This window comes from Mycteria americana, chromosome 7 (assembly GCF_035582795.1).
Source record: "Mycteria americana isolate JAX WOST 10 ecotype Jacksonville Zoo and Gardens chromosome 7, USCA_MyAme_1.0, whole genome shotgun sequence".
Lineage (NCBI taxonomy): Eukaryota > Metazoa > Chordata > Aves > Ciconiiformes > Ciconiidae > Mycteria > Mycteria americana.
This window is the reverse complement of record NC_134371.1, coordinates 56,523,337-56,550,389: the sequence shown is the minus strand read 5'-3', so window position 1 is coordinate 56,550,389 and position 27,053 is coordinate 56,523,337. Positions and strand designations below refer to the sequence as shown.

The 27,053-nt window shown below is 35.6% G+C and overlaps 1 protein-coding gene across 8 annotated transcripts in view; it reads right to left on the bottom strand.

The window, feature by feature from the left end:
- Positions 1–215: 215 nt before the first annotated feature.
- USP33 (ubiquitin specific peptidase 33) overlaps positions 216–27,053 on the bottom strand; it is a 44,779-nt gene continuing 17,941 nt past the window's right edge. For 3 of the 8 annotated variants that reach the window (XM_075508545.1, XM_075508540.1, XM_075508539.1), the window contains exons 9-25: positions 26,218–26,331; positions 25,391–25,469; positions 22,787–23,207; positions 22,243–22,383; positions 18,655–18,767; positions 17,160–17,332; positions 16,955–17,049; positions 16,337–16,370; positions 15,476–15,521; positions 14,517–14,697; positions 13,110–13,236; positions 10,908–11,077; positions 9,399–9,480; positions 6,714–6,822; positions 4,722–4,824; positions 3,880–3,948; positions 216–1,456 (exon numbers count right to left, since the gene is read on the bottom strand). In XM_075508545.1, the coding sequence (XP_075364660.1) occupies positions 1,299–1,456; positions 3,880–3,948; positions 4,722–4,824; positions 6,714–6,822; positions 9,399–9,480; positions 10,908–11,077; positions 13,110–13,236; positions 14,517–14,697; positions 15,476–15,521; positions 16,337–16,370; positions 16,955–17,049; positions 17,160–17,332; positions 18,655–18,767; positions 22,243–22,383; positions 22,787–23,207; positions 25,391–25,469; positions 26,218–26,331 (2,215 nt within the window). In that variant the 3' untranslated portion in view covers positions 216–1,298. Of the gene's footprint in view, positions 1,457–3,879; positions 3,984–4,721; positions 4,825–6,705; positions 6,823–9,398; positions 9,481–10,907; positions 11,078–13,109; positions 13,237–14,516; positions 14,698–15,475; positions 15,522–16,336; positions 16,371–16,954; positions 17,050–17,159; positions 17,333–18,654; positions 18,768–22,242; positions 22,384–22,786; positions 23,208–25,390; positions 25,470–26,217; positions 26,332–27,053 lie in introns of those variants that run through there. The other 5 variants (XM_075508546.1, XM_075508541.1, XR_012776609.1 and 2 more) reach the window with 4 other exon arrangements.

Genomic DNA, 27,053 nt, shown 5'->3' with positions numbered 1-27,053 from the left:
AGAACGGCTTTAAGTGCTTTACAAAGTTCAAAACCAGTTTGATTTTATACTAGATACAAAATTATCCAGAAGAATGTTACATCAGCATTTCCTTACTTTGGAGTTAGAACTGTCAATGTCATTGCCTAAACATAACGTGGTCAAGAAATATAGTTATATGGGTGTGAAAGCAGTACCACAGCATTACTTCAGAAGTTTTTGTATCGATGTAATAAATGAAAAACGTTTAAGAAAGTTTCCCCCCTCCCCCTTCCACAGTGTTTGTTTTGTTTTGTTTTTTTATTGATCCAGCCTTGAATAATGCTGCTTATTTGGTAACAGTATCAGGCAAAAACAAGAGCAAGTGCCACTCTGCATTCCAATATGAATCATTCAGTAAAGTTTTGCAATATGTACATTTTATCCAGCTTCTGACATTATAGGTCATCATGCCAATGAAAATTAACAATACAATAAAATCCTTCAAATGGAACTGTTTATGGATGTAATTCAAGAGACCAGACAATTTAATTTCTGAAATTTATATCACTCATGTCCATAATCATTTTACATTTCACACTTCATGCTCTCAAACATTACCCTAGAGAAGACTAAATCTTTTTGTCACATATACTATTAAAGACACTAGCCAGGTTTATAGAGTTACAGAAGACTATAATAAGATGTAAAATTTAGTAGGTAATAAGTTATGACATTTGCTGACTAAAACAATATTCAATCTACACTAATGTTTGATCCATTCAAATACAGTAAGTATTTGGATGTTATATACTACCCATTTCATACACTTACAGTGCAAAATAAGTGAGAATTTTTTTCCTGAGCATTTAGGAAATTAAAATCCTTTTTCTTTGTCATTGATTGCAATCCATTTAAAATATACTCCCCATATACCTAGGCTTGTCAAGACTGTACAATTTTAAGACAGGCAAAAGTTTGCAGGTATCAGAAGCCCAATCAGGAATCAGAAGGGTTATTGAACATCTCTAAAATTTGTCCCCATTTTTCAAGTCTAAGTATATAACAGGAGTTTGACTTATACCAAAAAGTTCAGAAATTACATTTTTTTCCAAATGACCAAACACTCCAAAATGTACAAACCACATGCCTTCCAAAACAGAGAGACAGCCTCTATTTAAACAAATTGTAATACATATTTCAACTTACTATTCTGTAGTTAATGTAATGCCAGTGAGCTGTGCCTCCAACAGACATAAGAGAATAAAACCTTTAGGAATGTATTTTGGGCATTTTGTAAGGAAGCTTGATTCCTTACAAGTTCATCTTTTTCTCAATAGCTACAGACCATGAGTTTCTAATTCAATCTTCTCCTCCGTTTGCAAGATATCAGGTTCTACTGGAGGAACAGGTGGTCTGAGTATAATCTCTGGACCTCCACCATAGATTGACTGAAGAAAATTCCATGTTTCTTCAGATATTTGTCCAGAATCTGCACCTGAAAACATTTTTAAAATTTTAATTACTATTTAGAACAATTCTTTCATGATTTCTTTGAAGTACATAACAGATACAAAAAGAAAAAAAAAAGATTCAAATTTAAAACCCTAATCTGAATTTGTGCTTTATCTTGCACCATCTACCAAACCCAATGACATATTTTGTGTTAACTTTATACTTCTTGATTCTTACAACTACCTGCTCTAAACTATCCAGTACTTAACACACCTCAAGCATAAAACACATGAAGGTTCTATGATAAACATCTTATCTGATACTTATCAATCAAGCTGACAGCTGGTAGCTCTTGGTACACAGGAAACAACAATTCATCTTAATGTAAGGATATGCAGTCCCATCAGTTACACAGTAAAGTTCAAGGGCTCAAGATTCTTGTTTCATCAAAGAAATTAATATTGATAGAAAAGAAAAAAGGTATGAGAACCACAGTGAAATTCTCAGAACACCAGAGAGAAACCACTATTAGGACATTAACAGCCCCTCTAATTCTCCTTGTATGTAGCACTGATGGGTCAGCCCGATTTCTTTTCGTTCACTGGTTAAAGTCTTTGCTTATGATTCCATTCCTCTGGCCAGAGGTCCCTCTCTTGTCTTGGATCAGCACCCAACAATCATTTCTAATTTTCCGTCACTTTTTATAGTGGCAAAGGGCGAGGGAACATCAGCACATCACCCCTCTAGATTTTAACACAAGGATCCTGTCTGATACAGTTGAAGTGGCTTCTTCACACTAACCTAGACAGAGAGGACAAATTTCTATTCTATCTGAATAAACCTCCTCTTCTTTAAGCAACTCATTAAAAACTGGCCTGGAGCAGGTTCCCCCCAATATCCTTACTAGATACCATTAATCTGTCTTGTTAAGCCTAATTTCAGCACCCTCCTACTTAAAAAAAAAAAAAAAAAAAAAAAAAAGAAAAAAGAAAAAAACCCCGCCATAACAAGGGGACGTCTGCCCCTACCTCCTATACTTTTCTGTCCTCACCACCTGCTCCAGTGTGCCTACTGCTGTACTTTACATATAAAAAGTTTCCAAAGAAGAAGGGTACAAAGAGCTGCACATCTGTTTACCTACACTAACTCAACGATGCAAAGCTTCATCTGGAAGTCATGATGCAGATCCTATGCCAGTACTAATGACATTATGCATCAGTTTTACTCATTTAGGTTCAGATACTCAAAAAACAACTCCATCTCTTTATGCACAGGAGTAGATCTTCACTGCCTTATCCAGATTCCAGCTCTTCTAACGGTCAGGTTTAACTGAACAGGCATAGTGAACTAATACACTGGGATCAGGACCACTGGATCACAGAAATATGTAATACTGTACACTATTTAGCGGCGCTCCCACCTCTTCTCTCATGACTTGAGACAAATTTTCCATGGCCTATTAATCTTCATTTCTACCCAAGTTCTAATTTGAATCAATGTAGCTGAAGTTAAGTCAACAACTGGCTAATTTGCTATTAATTATTGATTCTAAAATGATTTTTTTTTTGTTACACATCAGTCAGATACTTTATACCTTGTATTTGAATTCTACATTAGCACTTAAATCATTAAAATGTACTGCAAAACTCATGAGTGCAAGAACTAATTCTTTTTTAAATACACTCTTGACATTTTACAATTGGTGAGGTTTATGCAGGGCCTAGTGGCCTCCAGTGAACTGCCACTGGTAGGTCCACTGTATGCTGCGGCATTAAGCTAAATTGGGAAAAATCCAGTTAAATAAAGGTTAATCGTAATGCTACCTTTTTTTTTTTTTAAGCTGAGCTACAATGAATTTAAATATTCACAGGAAGTCTAAAGTCTTCATAAAGCAGGCCATATTAGAATTTTTTTCCTCTGTAACTATAAATTTTAAATAAATGGTATTAAGCATCTGACTGAAGAATAACAAAAGAAATCTGTATCTTTGCATGCTACAGAAGTTTTTGCAATGTACAGTGGCAAATAACTTGCAGCAAAATGAGGAACAACATTTACTTACTGTGGTTTATTTCCCTGTGTCAGAAGTAGTTCTCAATTCAAATTAGGTTTCAAGATTCAAATAACTATGTACAGATATATGACACAGTCTAAAAGCCAAGAATTCCCAATTTACGTTAAGAAAACCCAAATCAAACCAAGTGATACAGAGCCAAAGCACACTTTCACCACTTTAAAGTTACTCTGCACCTCCTTCCACACTCTCATCTGTACTTGGATTAGTCTATTACAGATACTAATTCTCTGTTTTAAGAATAAGCTGCTCCCCCCAAAATGAGCACAACACAGATTCACTACGGATTGCCATTTTATGATAACAGTTTAAAAAAGAATTCATAATGAATTTTCCAACTTCAGCAAATACATCATAAAGAGCCCAAAGCTGCAGCAATATTGGACACCTACCTTGTTTTAGCACAGCATTTCCACATTTTGTTACTGCAATCTTAGTGTTATCAATAGGACCAGGAGGATCTAGTGTGACAGAAAGATGATTAAAATTGGGAGAGCTGAAAACAAATGGCAGGTTGGAGGTGCTGTTTTCAAATGGGAGGAGAAATAGCTCATTTGTTTACTGCTTGTTCTTGTACTGCTTAACAGGATGTTCTAAGTTGTTAAAAGCTAATCAGAATTTTAATTAAGAGCAAGTTTTTCAAAGCATTCATGATTACAGTGAGTCTTGAAGCAAGGTAAAACACAAATTAATCCTAATTCTTACCCCTCGCAAAGTTGTCCTAGAGCAGACTCAGACAGGATTGTAGAACATTTTATCAGTGTTTCCATTTCAAAATTTTAGAGGCACCTAAAGTAGGCTAAAGTGATATTATTATAGTTGTTACTCAGTTATCTATAAGCTTAGGTTGTGACAGTGAGGTCACCTTTCCTCCAGAAGCTGTAGCATTATCTATCAGTTTGCACAGCAAAATCTATCCTCCCTTGTACTTAGATCCAATTTTCCTGCTGCTGCTAACAGCAAACCCCTGCAAACAAGCAACCTTCTTTCCACAACTATCCCATTATCCATTCTTGTGAATTATTTGACTATATTCTGTAATTTGGTTCCTGGATATATTTGTAACCTATAAAAACCTGTGTCTTAGATGTTCGTTTTAAGAACTTTTGTTGCCTTTTCTACCCGTTCTTCCTACAGCCTTCTACCAAAGCAGAAACAATTTACTTAAACAGCACCACTACATGACAACAAAAAAGAAGAGATTACCTATACTTTGAAATGGAGCACAACTTACCACTGTCTTTACCCTTTACAAATCCTTCCCATTCTCTGAACCATTGCATACTGATGCAGTAAAATGTTGATGGAGATTCTTCTTCTTGGAATGCTCTATTAAGCTGAAAGGAAAAAGAATCAGTGTTTTTCTGCTTTTTAAAAATTACTGAATTCTTTTAACCACTGTAATTATTAACAGCATAGTATTACACTACTACAGAACATTTTAAAGAACCACTGACCATCAGAACAGTAAACACCTGGTAAATTCCCAAGGTGAGATTTTGATGTAGTGGTAGCCTTCATATTAAAAGATGATTTATTCTTTACTTCAGAATTTATTTATTTTTTCCTGAAAACAGCAACAAGTTCTTCTTAAGCACAAGTGCTTACCCATCAAACACTACTGGATCATTACTGTGAAGGCTGAACGTTCGAGTAGCAAAAGAAAGCAGAAAACTTGTTTTTGTAAAATAAGATAAAACAGTCTTTTGAAAGTTTTGCTCCATAATTTTATGGAAGGTTCTTTGTGTATCTTCATCTATGTTTGTTTTTTTCCCTAATACTTTGAACAGATGCCAGTACGATTCCAAGCAAGACACAGTGAACTAATGCACTGGGACTTTTCATGACTTTTCTTTGCTTCAGTTTAAAACACACACAATATTTTTTGCTCCTACTATTTTAAAATTAAAAAAAAAAAATCATCACATCCTGTTTTTCTGACTTTCTGTTGCAAGGCAATGTAAGTGACTGTATAAATTACAAAAACCAGCTTAGTAAAGAGTCTCAGTTGCATTTAACTAAATTTGTTTCTATCACTGTAAAAAAGTATATCTATTTTTATAATTAAGATTTCAGGAAGTTTAACATTTTATTATTTTTCAGAGACTACAGATCTTTTCACAATGTTATTAAGCAACATGCAAAAAGTCACTTAAACCTTTAAAACCATTATCTTTTAGCTCTGTAATAATATAGCTATACTTCCCCCTTTAAGCCATGAACCTAAAGCATCAACGCAACTTCTTAAGGTTTCAGATAGAGTAAGTTTTGCAATCATTCCCTAAAGCAATCTTTATAGAGGATAACAGAATTTTCTGTCTAACCAGTAACAATACTTGCATAACAGTGCACATATCATCATTGTTTATACTGGAAAAATACTGATTGCTAAAGCAAATGAGGTTGACTCAATGTTGTTAATAATAATTACTATCCAGTGGTAACCCAGACTAAAGAAAAATCAATTACTAAAAGGTTCAAATAGCAGTTAAAATATGGAAAAATTGACACAATCTCTGAATTGTGATTAAAGCACAGATAGAACTGAAACAACAGCTGCAATTCTATTTTTCTCCCTCTCGTGAATTAAGATAGCAGAAATGGGACTCCAATATCTCTGCATTTACTTTCACTGAAAACTTCAAAACACATTTTTGGTTTAAGAATTACAAAATCATCACTACTAGTTATTTTACCAGACTCATGCACATAATCTCCAACTCATGGAAAATATAGTAGCTGCTTGATATTAATTTTACAGATCCATTACAATACTAAGGTCTTTACTTCACACTGAATTATTTATGTTTGTTTATGTCTCTAATGATATTTTTAAAATTAGAACTAGAGATAAAGATTATGATTAACTTTTTGCTGGCACAGTATTATTGCACTTAAACCTTATCAGATTGCACAGAACAGATCACTGGCAGGGTATAAAGAACAACTGCTCATGTGGCTGCACTCTGTTTCCATACTATAAAAAAGCAATTTCAGAAACACATCCAATATTTTCTCTAAGTACCTTTCCATAGAAACAGTTATCTGGGATATCACAAGAACATTACTGTTGCCAACAGGAAAGAGATTCTATATAGGTATACAGATACTTAATAAAGTCTATTTGTTGCAGGAATCACCTATGCAGTTCTGGTAACACCTTGGGTCAAGTCATGACTATCAGGTGATGTGCAAAAGCAGAATGAATAAGTGTTTGCTTTTTTACCCGAATAAACATTTCCAATTCATTTTTCCTTCTCTTTTCAATTCTTTCAGACTCTATTTGGCAGGTGTGACAAACATACAGATGGTTAACAGCTGGTCCTCCTCCATACCTGCAGTAAAAGTAAAAAAACATTAACCTTGTGGAAAATACCATGTAAAAAGATCATGCTCCTATAGACATTGCAAGCGTCAGCTTCTTATAATACGTAACAGAAGTCCAATACATGCCAGTCACACTGATCCACAAATGCCATCATTTATTTTCCTAGTAATATTTTGTACTCCATCCTAAGGCATAACCATCTTCCACGTTCTGACTGCCTAAAGCCAGTACAAACCATCTCAAACTCGGCTGTGTCACATACTTCACAAGGCGTTACTATGGGAAGAATATGTCAGTGAGCAAGTATGCTGTTATATAGACACCATGTGTGACTTTATTAAAGGCCTCTAAGAAACAGCTTATGGAAGTGTTCCAGCCAGTTCTATCTTAACCATGTTCCCCCATTCCATTGCAGGCTCTTCATCAGTCTGCTACCTCCCTGACACCAGCCTCTAAACTTGTTTATTGTTTTGTTCTTAAAAAGTTACTCTCCATGACCCTCCCCTCCATATTTTCCTTGCGTGAAACTGCATACATGGAAGTCGTCAGGGGCACTGTTACTGAGAAGCACAGGAGATGTGTGTGTATATATATATATACACACACACACACACACACGCGCACATATATATATGTATCATTATGAACATGGGCAGCATTTGCTAGCCTGAAAACTACAAGATAAAGAAAATACTCTTGAACAACTTCGCAGCCTAAAGAGATGCATTTCCTACAACAGAAATGTCAGGTTAAAATACACATTGAGATAAGGATATTCCAGGTTCTACTTCCTAGTTGAATACTTATTTTTGACAGAGCTGTGTTCTCTTCCAACACCCCAGATTTTATTCCAAAAATCTTACATTAGAGTGCTTTTAAGTATAGCAACATGAATTAAAGTTCAAAATATAAAAGTTCTTAAGCAAGAGTGAAAAATAACTATGTTTACTTAGTGAATAAAATTAAACAAAAATCTGCTATGGAAGGCATTGCTTTTTTTCCCCCTTATAGACATGTATGTTTGAGTCCATAACAATAATTTGGGATGCTAATTTTTTTTCCCCCAATACAGAAGTGTTCTATTTTAACCGAACATTAAAGGATTATTTCAGTACAACAGCACTTGTACATACAAGTTTTTTGGTATATACTCAATCATCCCAACTTAACAAAGACATACATTTCATAAAATGGTCACCTACCACTTAAATTGCACCTCTCAAGATGACACTTTGTTTTTAGACTGCACTGATCAGTTCACAAGTTTTTAACTGAAATAGGCCAAGTATGGATTATACTATATTATCTCAAAGCAACTCTTATCCCAAAGTATTTGGAATTTGGAGTAGCACCACGTGAGCAGCAAAATAAATGTGTTTGGGACATGGATTGGCAATTGGCATCCTAGACAAATATATCGTTTTCCTTAATACTATGTCACTAAAAGTCAGCTTCCACCATAGTCAGCTTCCTCACCCCAAATTCTCACCCACTGCAGCCACGGTACTCTCCCATAATTCCCAGATAACAGCAAGACAAAAAGCAAAACATGGTTGCTTCAGAGCTACTCTTTGTTGAAGGATGCATGCACCAGTCAGGAAGCCAGACAGAACAGACAAATATTTAGCAATAATTCATACCTCTTTTCTACCTAGTAGATTACTCTCCAAATCTGGAGGACCCTATCATCTCTGGGACTTCTACCCTTCTATCAAATGAAGTTTGACATCTTGTTAAAAAAGTTTACAAAGAAGGGAAATTAATGAGAAGTTTAAAAACATTTTGCTTCAGATTTAACAAATATTTCTGCATACAGAAAATGGATAATGCCTCTGTCGGTTGGAAGAAAAATTCAGTACATCTAGGAAAGTGGAAATAAGCTGGAAATAGTATTGTTTCTATTTTTCACTTGTGTCCATTGAAACTTTAAAACAAAAGAAACCTAACTCTTTAGCTATAATGCTTAGGTGGCAGGAAATTAACAGCTAAAAATATTTAATGCAAGTGCAATACAGAGTCCTTAAGGTCATCAGCAAAGCTCTTCCACAGCTTTTTGTTACTTTAAAAGGAGACACATCTTGTAAGAATCCCTCCTTTATAAGCAAGCACTTAAACCTGACTCACATTAAAAAGTGTGGAGTAGTTATACAGAACGCTTAGATACAAGTTATTTTGAAGGAGTACTGGCAGCTGAGGCTATGGATTCAAAGCCAACATAAAAGAAAAGCTGTCTCCAGCCAACAAGAGAACAGGAAGCTGATACAGAGAGCTCTTTCAAAATACCTCTTGCTAAGTGTACTTTTGCTGACCTACTTCATGTCATTTTTTACATACCGTACATGTTCATTGGTTTAATACTCAAGTATTATCCCAGTAACACACTACTTATGTAGGCTTCTAGCATTACTTTGCACAAGCAAATTATATAAATTGGCTGTTTGCAATCCCTTCACTTAGCTTTGTGCCTAGAGTATATATATTTTTTTCTGAGCCACTAATTCTGAAGGCTGATGATGCTGCTTGGCAAATGTTTGCTCTCAAACCATATCACTGGATTTTTTCCAGTTCCAGTACAAAACTTACCTGCTATACAGATTATCCCATATATTTTGAGGTAGCATTACAACTAGGTCCTCTATGAAGTTAGCTTTGTGTGGAGGAACACCTGCAGAAGCACCAGGGGGAAAGAAAGAAAAAAAAAAAAAAGAAAAAAAAAAGAGAGACACACTTGCAGATTTTATTGGGGCGGGAGACTATGTTAGAGGTCTCAAAAAAAAAAAAAACAAAAAAAACCCCAGCGAAAAAACCACAACCTTTCAATGAATTCAGAAAAATCATGAGAAACAAGTTTTACCACAGTATAATTTATTACTGTATTTAAAAGAAACCACTCCAATTTTAGTCTGTTACGAGGCTGAAAAGTTTATAAAAAGCAGAAGCAAACTACATGAAAGATTAAAATTAAAGGACTAGAATCCTTTTAAATACTGACTGCAAAATGCTTCTTAAGGTATACAATTAAAATGTTAAAGAGTGATTAAATATTTTGTTTATGCATGCAAACACATTAGCAAACTGTCAATTCAAAATTCACTTATTTGCTGTAGAACTTTTTGAATTACTTCAAACAACATGAATGCTTGAAAGTAGTGAAATTTTGAGGGAGGCAGAAATAGAGGGGCTTGCAGAATTAGAAGTGTTGAGTTGAAGCACATGGTAAGCAGCAATGTGCTATGCAGGAATTCCTTTGAATAGGGAAAATCTAGTAGTTTGGGCACTCATGCAACAGGAGTCACCTGCTGTAACTCTGCAAAAGGAAAGCCACACTCTGCAAATTGCTACAGGGGCACAATATTCCTATGTTAAAAGTTTGGTTCAGCAACAGGGGCAGCACCTCTAACTGCTAATCTAATACAGCTGTATTTTTTATTAGAAAATAGGTATAAGAACACCACATAGTAATGATTTCTTGGAATGTTAGCACTCAAATAAGGATATTTCCCCAAATATGTTTAGCTTAATGTAATTCTCTCATTTTTATTAACACTTAGCACAAAGTAAAATTTTTATGCTCCTATACAAAATATACAGAATTACTACTCTATTTTCACACTGCTATGCACTGGATACTCTGCATCAGATCAATTTCTTGTTCTACAGCTTTCAAACCTTCTTGTTGCTTCTAGCACGTAGCTGAGAAAAAGATTTAGACTGGCAGACCGAAGTATTAAGGATGACGATAAAGTGACAGGACTTTTAAAAATGGGAATATACATCTTTAAGAAGCAAGCAGATAAGCCAAACTGTTCCTCTTTAAGAATCAAGAAAGCTTATAAACAAAATCAAATGTGCAGAGAAAAGAAAAAGAAATTAGGAGAACTGCACACAGTATAATTTCCAACTAGTCAGCTACTAAAATGAGAGAAATAATTTGCTCAGAAGATACAGTTCTAATTTACCTAAGAAGTTACAGAAGTTATAATATGAACTTACTATATTCAAATTCCTTTAGTTAAAACACGTATAACATCCCTGTATAGCTACAAGTCAACAGACAAATTCTTTTCACATGATACTCAGTTAAAGTCTCACCTCCATGCACACAGAGAAAGTCATTATTTGAAATTGGTCCTGGCTCTGCAAAAGTCTTGAATTTATTTAACCACTGTCTGGAAACATAGAACTGCAGAAGACTTGGTTCCATCATATTCAGTAGACTCGATATCCTCCGTCTCTCTCTCTGTGCTTCTTCACTGCTCTTTCTATCACCAAAATAGAAATCATTAAACAAATATATATCCTTGTGTACAGTGCAGATAATTTACTTTGTGAAAACAAAACTACACTTTCAAGTAAATTACCTGGGCCATGTCTATACTTCAAAGTTCTACTAGCATGAAGTAGTTGACTTAGCATGTGAAAAAACTTGCACCTTTTACGCACAGCCAGAGCCACCATCTAAATGTGTGGCAGGAACCTAGACTGTCATGTTAGCAAAACCATGTGTCACAACAGCCAGAACAGTTAGTACAGAGTGGGCAAAAGTACAGAGCAGCAAAGACTACTTGCTCAGTTAAACCTATGCTTGTCCTTAGTTCTCACAAGCCATGGCACAGGTGCTAACATGCTTACAAGAAAACTTTTGCCTGCTTAGTTCAACAACTCAAAGACCCCCGACAGTTCCCATTCAACCTACCAGCCCGAGAGAACAAACAGCTGTACTGCAACAGAGACAGCAAACTATACTGCAGAGGTGATTATTACCACAGGAGAAAGACATAAAGCTCTATCCATCTGCCCATTTCCTCTGTGCATCTTCTGAGCTAAAGCTTTGCAAGCTGTACTCCTCGAGCAGATGCTCCTTACCTTCAGAAATAAGGTTGAACAGTAAGTAGATCAGGTAATTCCCCTACTTTTCCTGTATCCCCCTACTTTTCTCATTAAGGCTGTTGCTGCTGTCCAACTGGAAGTATCTCTGCTCTCCTATTTTTAGATTGAGTAGAATCTCTCTTCTCCAAAAGCAGGTTTGAACCATTCATTCCATCCTCCAAAACCCTGACCTGAAACTTCACTCAGCACCACACAAAAGCTGGGCTGCCTCAGTTAATTTACGGAGTCAAAGTTGACTGAAATAGCTGATAGAAAAGCTTCAGGTAGAGCTAATGGCTATAGCAACAAGGCTATTTATAGTACAGCAAAACAAGACTAAAAGAGTAGGAAAAAACCAAATGCTATGAACCCAATTAAAATACATTACCTGTTTAAATTCAGATCAAAGTTATTTAACAAAAACCTTAAAAGTCTGAAAATGAAATCCAAGTAGGTAAGTTCACTTTCCAGCTGTAATTTAAAAATGCATACATATCTCCACTTAGCTTCCTAAAATGACCTGAAAGAACATCCATTTAGTGTTTTGTGGGTATACTCTTTTTTAAAACCAGATTTCATGAATGCTATTATTTTATTATTTATATTAATATGTTTGCCCACAATCAGGTACAGTGTTCTTTCTTGGCAATACAGCATGACTTCCATATTCCTTTTAGAAGACCTACTGAGTCAGATTCACAGGCTTAGCTCAGACAGTGGCAGGTACGAGTGCTCCTAATGAAAGTTAAAACATTCTCAGAACACATCTCATTTCTTGTGCAACTCTGACACAATCTATTTTGTGGTCAACTTTTAGTGGAAATTAGATCTTAGTACCAGAAATTTAGAATTTGAAAATTGAGTTAAGTTGCTTTTATTATTTCAAGTACAAAAATTCCTTAGACTGAAGATGATAATAACATGACTTCTCGCCTTTCATTTCAACATTCAGGGAAAGACCAGCCTATAAATTCCCTGAAATTAAATTACAATACAGTAAAAAACTCTGTTGTTCCAGGTCCCATCTGCTAAAGACTTTCCACAATTCCCTTTAGAGCTCTAACAGTTGGAATCTGTGTGCAAAACCTCCCCGTGTGCAGAATTCCTTTCCTTTAATTGAAAACAAGGTAATTAGTGGCCAGTTCTAACAGTTGCTTAAAGTTCTCTTTCTGGTCATCTTACTATACTTTATTTATGCAGTTTAATTTTCATTTTAAGTTCTGTACATGTTTTAGCAGTGACAGAACAAGTGTTAAGGACATAACTGAAGGATTAAGTGTCTCTCCAGCATAGGCTTTTCTGGTTGGTCAAATTCTTCCATTATAATTCTTGTGAGGCAGCTAATTTCTGACAGCTGCCCAACTGCTTAAAAAGTTATTTACATACCTGACTAATATGAGTATGATTGTACTTTTAATTTCTTACCTGTAGAAAAGAACATAGGCTTCTGCATTTTGCACTGTGGATTCTGATACTTCTGTGACACTCTGGTCGTCAAATTCGTACCACAAATTATTTAAATTGTTGCGACAATAAGCTATATAATGTCCACCTAGAGTGTTAGAAGCAAGAGTTATTAAAAAGTGTCCCGAGCTGCCCATTTTACTTCCTTTTCAAGTATTGCATAATAAGTCCAAAAAAAGCAAGTCTTAAATGGGAGAAACATTAAATCATTAGCAGACAGGACCTGGATATTAACCTCTCTCAAACTCGGGATCAGCTTTTTTTTTTTTCTGAATTTCTATCAGCTAGTGGAAAGTTGGACACTGCTTTCAGCATATTCTTGAACTCTTCGAACAGCTTGTTGTCTAATGCGCTCCTGAACCATGATATTCAAATTAGAGTAAGACTGTCTGAACTATTTACCCTAATCAATGAACTCTGTTCAAATCTTTGTATGCTTTGTAATAGAAATTAGCGTAGCTGTGTAACAGCTACACGATATCAAGACCATACTTAACTGTATTTTGAAGACTATTCATAATATATTTTAAATTATTACTATTTTTAAATACATATCCAACTGTCAATAATTAAATAATCAAATATCTACTAAACTGATTACAAGAAGTATCATTCAGCAAGCACTAAATGGAAGATGAAAAAGCATCCAGAAAAAATGGAAACAACTTCATCTAAACAATGTTTAGATACCTCAAGTTTGGGGAGTAGGAGGGGGTGGGTAACTTCTGTAAAAATCTATGAAGTTTCTGGCTTCAAACTTTTCTTTCTTCTATTTTCCAAATCTTATAAATACTGGAAGCACTTGGGCAGGAACAAGCTTGACATATAGCAATAAGAAGTTTATTCAGCTACTCATCACTACCCATAAATAGGAGTTACTGCCTGTTTTGGGGTTAAATTGGCAGCGATCATCCAAGAGAACATCTTTTAAAAAAATTACTGGCATCTTTGTAGTGCTTTGTGAACTCTTTCCAAAAAAGTAAGGCATACAAAGCATCAAAACTGTAGACAAACAACAGCTGTGTAGAACAGCTGATCAACTGGTCATCTGCTGGCATGTAACATTATTTGTACATTTATACTGTTCACTTTCAATAGTGCATATAGTTTTTTCACTTAATATTCCAGGATCCGTTAATTTTTTTCTACCTACAATTTTATTTAGGTATGCCGTACAATTTCAAAGATGTGCCAACTCTTTAAGAGCAAGCCATCTTATGGTGCGAGGTAAAAACCACAGCATTTATCCTCCACATTATAATTACCAATGCTCGTCTATTTACCCTTCAGTATATGGATATCATCCTTAAACAGAAATGCTGATGTGAGTATCAACTGCAAAGACAAAACAATCAACCTCATACTTACTGCTGGCAGTTCCATGATGGCAGATGACAGATAGGAGATCATAAGTCACTATTTGAGCTGGACTGTCCTTCGCAAGGAAAGGCTGAAGATCAAGGCCTTCCAAGGGAAAGGACACATGGGTCCCAATTTTTGTGGAAAACATAAGTTCATGTCTAAATCTTTTGAGATGAATGCACAATATCTGTAAGAAGGATCAACAGATGCTACTATTTGATATTTAATAACTACACTGTGCATGCCATCTTTTCCTTTATCATCCCAAAAGGATCACTTTTCTCTATGGCCTGAGGCAACTATCACAAGCTCTGTGTTCCACAGATTTTTTTTTTTTTTTTTTTAAAATCAATTGCGGCTCAAGGAGTTAGAAATTAATTTGTAATTATCGAAGACTTATCTTATTGTCAGTAAGAAAAAAAAAAAAACAAAACAAAAAAAAAAACAAAACAAAAAAAACCAAAAACCCCAAACAGTCCTGAACGGTTACTAACACTGACGCAGCATTGAACAACATACCTTTTCTCTTCCTCAATGCACCTATTGCACAGTCTTGTCACAAGGGACATTAATTCTTCCTGATTATTGCAGCTGTCAACTCATGCTTTGAAGTGTAAGACTGGATTACTTTTAAAATGTAAAGTTACAAGCATTACTTATAGAAAAGATTTCCAGTCTGGCTGTGGTATTTAATTCTATGATCTACAGTATAAATAAGTTCTGCAGGCTGACAGTAACAACAAAGAAAAACCCCATTCTTCTAACTTTACTTTTCATGTACAAGGTTCACTTTCTTACAGGTTAAATAATCAAACGTTGCTCACATTCTTAAAACAAATGCCAATATGAAGATACACTTTCATCATATAACATTATAAACACAATTTACTCCATGCAGCTCATTAGTCTTACCACATTCCTAATCATGCAGAAAAAGTGCTTTAAAGTGCATGTAGTAACAGTACCTCAGGAAATTTTTGCACTTTGCAGAATTTCACTCCATTTCTTAACCTAAGCAAAGGAAAAAAACAAACAAACAAACAAACAACAAAACAACCAATACTTAGTTCTGAAAAGGTTTTATTTTATTGTGCTAGATCAGCAAAAGTCTAAGCTGAACATTACATTAGTAAACCCAAAATATTTCGGGAATGTAGACTAGACATGGAGTAGCCAACATGATACAAACAATGACACTTGAGAAAAGACAATCTGTACTACTGAAAAATTCAAAGCAGCAAGTACAGATAATCAAGCTCCATCTAGCTAACAGTTTCTCTTAGCATAAAGAAAAGAACTTTAAGCTTCATGAAAGCTGATTATTCAGCAAAAGAGAAAAAAGAAAACAACTAAGTTTATTTTAGAAATTACCTACAGCAGATCACCAGTTATATAGCAAGGAGTAACACTGCTTTTCCATAAAGGGCTTTGAGCAGCCTTCAGACCACTTCTGTTTCTTGGTTCTTTAATATTTAAAGCCATAGTATATTTATTTATTTTTAACACACTGAAGTGAACCTGCTAGTAATATAGAGGGCTAAAAGCTTTTATTTTATTAATCAAAAACAATTTAGAAAGGTCTAAAATTGTAAGTAACATGGAAAAGAATTAAGCACATTTGGTTTGCAATACTGTACGGTGAGTCAGTGCTTCCTGACTCCTGCACCTTTGTAATACTAAGTTTCTGACAGCCAGAACACAAGGTAGTATCAAAAGATTAATAGTACTGCGACATACCCAACAGAAATAAATGCTTTGACTAACAGAAGCATTAAAGCACTCAAATTAAGACAAGTTAAAACAAACAAAGGTAAAAGCCAGCTTACTTTTTACACCTTCCACAGCTGTACATGTTATCACCTGCAAATATCAGGGAGAACAAAAACAGCCATTATTCTCTAAATCCAAGTAGTTATCCTTCAAGCACATACATTTGATATATAAAAGTTTCAAGGGAATTTATCTTTAGCTTGCATTCAATATTTAACAGTTGTAAGAGTGCTGACATAGCAACTAAATAGAAAGGTTCTTGGGTTTTATGCTTTCAACTATGATGCAGTATGCATAATCTGAAGAGATGATGCTATATAATTTAAAAGGGAAATAATTTACTAAGTCCAAATTAAGGTTATGAGAATGAATATTAATATAGTGCGTTTCGAAATTTTTATGAACGTTCAGTTGATACCATTTCATTAAACCAAATTCAAATTTACTTGACATTTCTAAAGCAGCTTTCAGGGGCATTTCTTGCCTCAAATATTCAGTTGAGCGAGAAGCTTACCTTTTTGAAATGAATGATCCCATAAGAGCAAGGAATGACTGTATTAGTCTAACAGGTGGCCTTTGCTTAATTGCGTGAAGCTAAGAAGATATTAATCATCTTATTGTGATAGGAGGAAAAAAAAACAAGAAGAAACATGTTCATTGAATTAACCTCTTACCCTTGAGCTCATCTCTGGCGAAAAAGGCAGCAAGACAATCTTGTAAGGTTACAACTGGACCCCAAAACCAGCTAGGAACACATGAGACAACAAACCTGAAACATCATTGACAGAAAAGAGAGAAAACCAACAAATGTTCTGCCAGAAGAGCAGAAACTGTAATTCAAAATAGATAAATCTATAAAACAAGGTAAGTATTATTTACCTTTTGAAATATTCCATTAAAAAAGCTATCCATCCCTGGGGGGCATACGCTTCTCCACATGACCCTGCCTTGACTAGAGATGTCTGATGACTTGCAGAATGGAGTTTAGCAAGATCTTCCTTACCTGGAATAGGCAAGGACAGATCCTGAAAGGTCTCCAGAGTTACAGACAGCTAAAAAAGAAAACAAAAGAAACAAAATAGAGTTAAGCTTGTCGAGAAACAGCAATTAAATTGAATTCTGTAAAGTTCACCAGTAACTACTAAGTCACTGCATAGTTGAAAATTCCACTAGGTAGCAAATGAATTCTTACATCTCCTTATTTATAATTAATTTTCCAAAAAAGAGAAAAAAACCAACATTTTAGAGTGAACTTGCACATTGTTATCACTGAAACTTTTTTTTTTAAGTCTTTATTAATTAGTTGTCTTCCTACTAGTCATACAAAGCACTATGATTTGTGCCTCGGGCTCCTGTTATACAAGCTAGTTTCAAAAAGCTTCAGCCCATTGTTTTGACAGTATTTTACTTTGACATTATCTTGACCTGATGTAACTGGACCCCCTGCAAAAAAGACCCGGCTGTGCATTTTCTTTCTCCCATGCTGGATTAAGTGATCACATAGTCACAGAGTAAGACATCAAGCAAACTTCAAAAATTCTTATTTGTTTTTTGAACTGGCTCACTAGATTACCCTGAGGTCTTGTATTCTTAGATCTAAAACAAGGGAAGCAGTAAGGGCATGCAACTGCATGAGGCTTAGGTTTAAACTTTATATAGAGAAACTTGTCCCCAGTGCAAAGATTTGGATATCCAATATTTGATACTATTGCTTTGAAACTGAAGTGGTCCACTAGACAGGTTTAGATAATTGACTTTTTAAAAATGATCACGTGTGCCATTCTAAGTATCCTATGAGCAAACAGTAGAGAAAAAAAATCAACTATTCCTATATTGCACCACATCTTGCAGTAGAGGACAACTTCAGAAAGCAGTTAATGATTCATATAACCTATAAAAGTAAGTGTCTTTACCTGGATTTTTTGAAAGACATGAATTTTCTTAGCCTCAATCTACCTGATAAGACTGTGATAGCAGTATGATTGGACTACCATCTTTTACTTTTCTTTGTAACATTATGTACCTGAGAACTTACGACAGTAGCAGGTATGCATTAAGATAGTCAGAACATTACTAGAAACTAATCATACCTAAGTGAAGTTGAGGAACAAGTCTCTTTCTCCATCCTTGCTGTAAACCAACTCTCAAAATGTTATTTTTCAGCTCTGAGCAAATATCCAGCTCAATGAAAGCAAGCTAGTCTAAACACAAAGTGCTGGTAGTAGCTGCTATTACTATTTGAGTGAACAAGTATGAAACAACCTAACCTTCTGAGGAAGTCTGCCACAAAAGAATAAAGTTACCAGAAAATGACATAAGTATTTGTATTGGGGAAAAAACACATTAAAAGCTAGAACTTCCCCTCCTTACTCACCCGATCACAAGTCAAGCACTGTACTGAGCTTATTATAGTCCCATCAAATATATCAGAGATAACACTCCTGTACTTCTTGCGCTTCTTCCTTTTTGGTGATGATACAGTTGAAACTATAAAATGACAAAAATAAAATGATGAAATTAAATCAAGATACAGTGGATTCTGATTTCCTTCAACTTTGCATAATATAATTAGAGATCACACATATTTAGGATTAAATTATGAGCCAAGCCCTGTTTTCTATTTACTAAGTATTTCTTAGAAATTACATAACCAGATTACTGCTAGTACCAGGCAATTCATGTAGGTTCCTCAAGCAGTTTATGGGGGACAAACACCAGAATACTTTGCCTCTGTTTAAGTAAAACTCAAGCTGTTGGTCTTGAAATCTACAGCCTACTGCTACAAAATTCATCTTAGCAGGAATCCCCCAAGGTATAAACTTAAAAAGGCAAATTTTATCTGACATTTAATTTGATCACATCTTTCCAGGAAGTTTTAACCATGTTGGGCTAAAGAGCTCATACACAAGCTTATTGTATCGCAACACTGATGACAGTGGGTTGAAGTAGACTAAATTTACTACTAGAGTCCAGCCTAACAACAGTTTATTAAAAAAAAAAAAAAAAAAAAGTAAAACTCCAAGCCAATAACATGTGCTCCCCACCTAAATCCACTACTAATTAGGTAAACACAGCAGAGCAGTCTCTTGGGCTCTGTAGATTACTGGAATGGTAGGCTAAAATGAAGACCACAAAACCTCTTCTGGAGTCAGTACATTACCCAAGAGACCACTCAAAAGTCTTGTAGGAGTCAAAGGCAAACTATGCCAAAATGCTGACAGCCAGTAACAAGATAGGCAGTGAAACATGGAAATAATTACAGTGAAAAGGAAACTGAATTACTCCAATAAATCTTTCACATAGAACACAACCTCCCAAGGCTCCTTTGCACATAAAGAGTTTGCCCATAAGCAAGCACTCTTGTCTCTTTACTGTCCAGCAGTATTACATATTGTCTCTGTACCACCCCATACCTAGAAAGATGTCTAAAAAAAATAGAAAAGTCTGAATTCAAAAGTATCTCCAGCAGAAAGAACAGCCATTAGAAGTAATCTGAAAAACCCTCTTTTCCACAATGCATCAGATATATTTTATTTATCATGGACACAAACTGCCCATACAGCCTTTTGCCCAGAATTCTCTTAAGGTTCCTTTCAATCATTTATTTTGCCACTAAGCTGCTTTAAGATGGTTCTACAGTCTTTGTTTATCAGTGGTGTGGAGGATGTGCTGTGTTTTCCACACTAACAAACAGCAGGAAGGAATGGAAGACACTGACAAGCAGGGGCATCTTAAAGTTGTAGCACCCAACAGACACCACATGCTTTCAGCAAGGGGGAAATGGAAGAGAAGAAGGGAATAGGTGTGTTGTAATTAGGTATTAGCTCCCACACAGAAGTCCTAGCACACTAGGGAATTCCCCTAGCATTATGGGGAATTAAAAAAAAAAAGGCAACACCCCCCCCACCCCCACCCCCACCCCCCAAAAAAAACCCACCACCACCTTGTGAGCTTGTGTCGTGGTTTAGCCCCAGCCAGCAACTGAGCACCACTCAGCCGCTCGCTCACTCCCCCTCGGTGGGATGGGGGAGAGAATCGGAAGAGCAAAAGTAAGAAAACTTGAGGGTTGAGATAAAAACAGTTTAATAGGGAAAGCAAAAGCTGCGCACGCAAGCAAAGCAAAGCAAGGAATTCATTCACTACTTCCCATGGGCAGGCAGGTGTTCAGCCGTCTCCAGGAAAGCAGGGCTCCATCACGTGTAATGGTTACTTGGGAAGACAAATGCCATCACTCCGAATGTCCCCCCCTTCCTTCTTCTTCCCCAGCTTTATATACTGAGCATGACGTCATGTGGTATGGAATAGCCCTTTGGTCAGTTTGGACCAACTATCCCTGGCTGTGTCCCCTCCCAGCTTCTTCTGCACCTGGCAGAGCACGGGAAGCTGAAAAGTCCTTGACTAGTGCAGCAACAACTAAAACATCTCTGTATTATCAACACTGTCTTCAGCACAAATCCAAAACATAGCCCCATACCAGCCACTATAAAGAAAATGAACTCTATCTCAGCTGAAACCAGGACAGCTTGCAAATGGCTGCCACACTACTCCTCTAGTCAGTTCTACTGCATACATATCTGTTGTATCATTATTCAATAAAGATGACCAAGAGTTAAATTATTAGGAAATGACAAAAATCAGTAGTCTAGATTGGAAGAGACCTTTGGATATCATCTGGTACAGTCTCTGTTCAAAGCAGCTCTAGCTGAATTTTGGAATATCCCTCTCCAAGAAACTCAGGGTACCTCTGGGCTCCCGCCTCTGTTCCAGTATTCAACCACTCAATTGAAAGACTTTTTTTCCTTCTATCTAATAGAAGTCTTCCTTTCTGCAACTTGCTTCCATTTCTATTTGATGCATGGCTTCAAGAGCAGTCTGGCTCTGCCTTCTCTCTAACCACCCATAATGCTGATGACAGCAACAGTTCCCCTTTAGCCTTTCCTTCTCCAGGCTGAACAATCCCAGCTCTCTCAGCCTCTCCTGGTATACGATAGGCTCCAGTCACCTAGTACCTCTTCTGACAGACTCACTTCAGTTTGTAAAACCTTCCTGTAATGGCGAAGCCAAAACTGGAGACAGTAGTACAGATGCAGTGTCAAAACTGCTGAACAAATGAACCAAGGAGGTCAATGATTTAAGTCCATTAAATCATTGTCATTCAACATCAATGCTAAAGCATTAAAAGGATAACATGAACATTTTCAGAACTTATCCTGGACAGCCTGTTGAATGAAAGAGGATCACAATATTAAAGCTGTTCGGGAGGTTTTTGGTTTGGTTTAATACTAGCCTTAAAAGCATGTTCCAAAAGACAAGCTTTTATTAAAATAGTGTACTGTTAGACAAATAAGGGGGGGGGGGGGGGGGGATCATATATTGTTCCTTGTGCCCTAAAGCTGCACTGTCTTGTTTCTAAAGGCAATAAAATTCTAAACACTCTGAATGCTGATCAACACATAATAGTGTGGAAAGTGCCAAAAGAAATACTCTACACCGGAAAGACAGTAACAACCAGGAAGCAGCTAGCATTTACAAGTCTACCTACAGTATAGGTACAAATGGCTCCTTAAACCTTAATAAACTAAAATGTTGACTTATTGAACTTCTGCTGAAGAACCAATGGGCATGTTCTCTGAAAAGCATTACCTTTCTGTGGGTACTAACTTCTCCTACATTTTCCCTCTCTCCAAACCCATGCAATTGAGAAAGTTGTCTAAAAAATATTATTCCATCCTCCCAAAGCAGAGGCAAATACTATTCATTCTTCAAAAGAATAAGAATTTTACAGAAGTAAAGGGAGTCTTATTATATGTCCAGCTTATATAATGCTCCCTCTCCCCACTGGGGATAGGGGATAAAAAAAACCCCTAAGAACAACACTGCGTTGCTACACAAGACACAACAAAATGAAAACTGTAATACAGAGCAATTCAGTACTAGGAGGGACAAAATAAAGGGCCTATACCTTTTTTGTGGACTGGTGCCAGTGAAGAGCATGACAAGAATGATTTTGGAGGACTGTTTGATAAGCATGTGTTCATCCCTTCATTCAGTGATGGGGTTTGGGCTGCAGGTATCTCACTCATGTGGACATCATTGATGTACTCTGCAATTCATATTTGCATTATTTCATAAATTCTACCAAAAAATGTACTGCAGAATGAACAGACACGATAGTTATAGAATTTATTTAACCACACTGTCAGGTAACTGGACATTTAGGAATGAAGCATCATTTCAATTCACATACCTTTAAGTTAAGAACAAAACCAAAAAACACCACTCTTATCTGAAACCTTACCCAGTACAACTCTTTAGCTTTTCAAAGGAATTCAAATTGCATTCAGAACACCTAAACTAAAAAAATAAACTAAGAAGGTGCATTGTTTACAAGTAAATCCACCCACCCTATTTGACCTATACCTCTCTACTGTATTCTACAACTCATTTCCACTCACACAGATATTCTGGCTAAGAATTTGACTATTTGCACATTAGTAGTGTATTACCTGAGAATCTGCTGTGTATCTGTACTTTGACAGTTCCTTGATTATTTAAAAATTCAGTGGTCTCTGAAGCAGTGTTTGGGTCTTTTTCCAAGTCTTCCATAGAATTTGCTCGTTTAAGCTTGTTGCTTGATATTTTTTCTTTCTGCCAGTCTTTGGATGTGATCGAGTTGTTATCATCATCCTGAATTAGCATGGTTGTCTCTGCAGGATCCTCTAAGACAGGTTTGAAAACAGCGTCATTTTCTGGTTTATCACAGGTACCACAGGATTCACAGGGCTGAAAGCCTACATCGGACTGGCTCTTTTCTTCTTCCATACTCTCTTCAACACTCATAGGCTGGGCATCTTCCAGTTCTACAACTGGTTCTTTAAGTTCTTCATGAAGCAAATCCATTAGACAACGCAAAAATTCTTGTGCATCCTAGGATTTTAAACAAGTTTTACAATATTATTCCATTTTATTTGGAAGATATTAAAGTCATATCAGGAAAAGACATAGATCACTAAAACGAAAGCTACAGCTGGCTGTTAAAGAAGAGTAAGGTAAATTCCTCTGTCCCAGGTCTAATGTTCAAAAGAAATTTCATTTCCAGACCACATATTTGTTTCCTGCATCCATTTCTTGCAAGTCACAAGTAATCTTATCATACAAGTTTCCTCCAAAACACTTCAATTCCCCAAAAAGCTTATTTCAACAACTTCAACAAAAATACTGCCATAGCTTACACGAATGATAAATGTAACTCAAGCAACTACCAACGGTATGGTCAGACTCCAGCTTTGCTGGTAATGGAATGTTTTAGGGACAGTTTTTTTAAAACCTTATGTAGTATCTTCAGCAAAGCAATCAGAGCCTTGCTTTCACTGGGCATGGAAGTACTTTATTAAAAAGTATTATGAGGTACTTAGCCTGTCTTTCCAATTGCATCATACTGTCAACAAGATCTTAATTCTTCTTCTCAAGCCTGGACAAGATTCCTCAACTATCAGTGTTTCCACAAAGAGCTGTCAAGTATTACTACAAGTCTAATCCGTGTTTGGAAATCTCTTAAAAGCCATCAAATTTCAACAATCCATGCAGCAGCTTGGTTCCTGGCAATAGAGAACATCTAATAAAGCAAGCATGGGAGAAAACAATAGCCTCTTCTTGGCAACTACTACTGCTTCTATTTTCCTTTTTGTATTTTTGTTGTTCATAATAATTTTTGCTGCTCAACATTCCCATCCATCATAGCAATTACTTATTAAGCTCACAACTGCTGACTAGAAAACATTCTTTTTCTTAAAAACTACAACTATCAGATTTGAGTTTTGGGTTTGAGTAATGAAAAAAATCTAATATGCCTATTTGCTGGTAATGCTTTTACAAAAAAAAAAAAAAAAAAAAAAAAAAAGACTCAAACCTTGAGACACAGATTAACTGATAAACATTCTCCATTGACCAAAATAACTCCTTTTTCTCCCTGAATATTGGACGTGGCTGCCCAATTGGCTGCCCAACTTGTGAGACTGGGCAATAGGAGAGTGTTGATCATGAAAGACCTGCTTTGTTTTAATTGTTGCCATGAAACCTACTAAACATACAACTGAAGTGTGATCCAGGCAGAACCTAAAAAGGTTCTCATTAAGTGTTGCTCTGCATGGAAAAAAAAATCCCAAACAAACAACATCATCTCATCACTGTTCAAAGCTGGGAGAACCAAGTTTCCATATAGTTTTTTTTTGGTTATCAAGATTGATTTTCTACTTTTCCAGAAATTCATGTGGCTCTTAAGAAATTAATGAGTAAATTAAAAAACATTGAGATTACTATTTAAACATTTACTTTACAGCTACATGCAGCATTTGAACATTAAAACATGTGTTCTAATCCTCCACTCCACAAATATGAAACATGCTAACTGAAACAGCAAAATTCCTTTGAATAACAGCAGATTCCTGGAAGATATTAGTCAGCTTTTCTAATTACAGGGTTTAAATTTTTCCTCTAGCCCAAAAGCTTTTAATAAAGTACTGCAAACTGTATGAATGCAGCAAGATACTGTATGAAGGATCAACTGAATGCCTTTACTGTGTAATAATCCATGCCTCTTTAACAAGTTACCAATTTACAGTTCCCACAATACTGCTTACGAAATACACAGCAGTGGGGGTTTTTTCCAAGATAATAAATGAAAATTGGATACTGTCTATTTAATTTTTAAAAAAACATAACTGGTAAATGAATATTTAAAAAACTATTATATTCTTCGTTATTTTTGAACACCTTCATTTTGTTTTCTGGGATTGCTCAAATATTAGCAGCATTATTTCACACAAAGGAAAAGTTTTAGATAATAATTATTTTAATTTTCCTGAAAAAAGGGAAAAGGAGTTATTCTGAGAAGTTGAAGGCCTTTCAAGAATGTGATATAAACAAACATAAAACACGACTTAACTGTTGATGGTTTGGTTTCAGATGATCTACATTTGAAGCATATAAACTAAAGTTTATGTTGCATTTGCTTTAAACAAATATAGGAAGTGTGGTATCTTAAGCATTAAATTTAAAAATAAGATAACTTTATGGCTTCGGCAGATTCAGAAGACATCAGAAGGTTTTACCTGTTGAGAGTAGCCTCGAAACGTTGGATTAACAGTTTTAATTCCTTGAAATAAACCAGTAGGAACAACAGAACCAGGCCTAAAGAAAAAAAAGTTTCAAATATATAAATATACATAAAAAAGCAAACATTTAAGTGGAATTTTCTATCTTTACCGGGATCGTAATTTTAACTGCAACTGAACTGTAACACGTCTAACACCAATAATATTAATCTTAACCAAACATAATATTGGCATTGAATAATTAACAATACATTTTTTTAAATCTGTCATCCAACAGAAATAGAGACTGTATCAGGACTTATGTCACATTTCTTGTCAGAGAATCAGATGAAAAAATCAGGCATAGTCGTGGCACAATGCACAATTACTGTTTCTTTACCTTTGTACTTATATTTTGAAGTATTTTCTTACACAGAGATAACAGAATTTCCATATACAGAACTAAGAGAAATTGATAAAACATTGATACAGAATGAAGTGGACAGAGAGAATAAAGTAGTTAAACATTTTAGATGTATCTCTGGCAGATATAAACTTATTTTTAAAATCTTAATGCTACTTTGTAGCATGTTTATCATCTATTTCTTGTCAGATCTTCCTTACTACAATTTACATCAATTATTTGTCCTATCTTTGGTACATATGGAAAAGAACAGGTTATAAGGACTGTTTAAATCCTGCAAGTTAGTCTTTCCTTCCTTAATTTATAAGAGTAATTCTGTGATACACACAAAATAAAAATTAGAAACCTAGGACAGATAAATACATCCTTCATGACTCTGGAGTTTATTTATAATCATTTCATCACCAAAATGATGCAATACCTGCTTTTGTGCCAGAGTTCTGTCATCAGCTTGAGGTAACTTTTACAAATTGCCGGTTTCTTATCTGTTTGGGCTAAGCCTCCACAGTCAAGAAAAAAGTGCGTTAAAGGTGGGCTGATTAAAAGGAAGAAAATAGTATTTTTTTCAGGTTGTTAAAATACAAGAGGAAATCTGCATTTCATACAAGATTATATATATTTTTTAAAAAGTGTAATACTATTATGTAATCGAACAATTCCATTTCCTACATCCTTAAATGTTGCAACCAAACATTTCTTAGTATGACAACTTCAGCAGTACAGCAACATTGCTCCTCAAACGTATTCTGACATTTGTCAAAGCATCAGAATTGTCTAATGGGATTCAAGTTCAAGGCAATTCTACTAGCCATCACAGAAGTACACAAGTACCACTACACAACAATCACCATAAGCCTAGTCCATAAATAGAATCTTACACAAATCTTCTTTTCTCTAGAATCCAATAGTGCCACATGATGTTTGTAGGTACATAATTTATACTTAAATGATTATTTATCTCTTTACTTCATGCAGTGTTGCCAACTCACATGCTCTCTCACTTCTCTCCCTTCACATCCCTTTTGAAGTCACAATCCCTCATACAGATTGGACCTATTTTTATCCAAGAAAGGAGATATCCCAGCATACTTGCAAAATTTGGCATTTCTCAACAGAATAATTTCCTCATGATTAGATGCCTTGTCCACTTCTTTACCTTCTAGAGAGATTTGCCTCAGTTCTCCTCTCCCTTAACAAAGGATCTCAGTGAGGTCTACTTAGCCCTGTAGCCTCTCTTGGATTGCAGCCAAAAGCAGA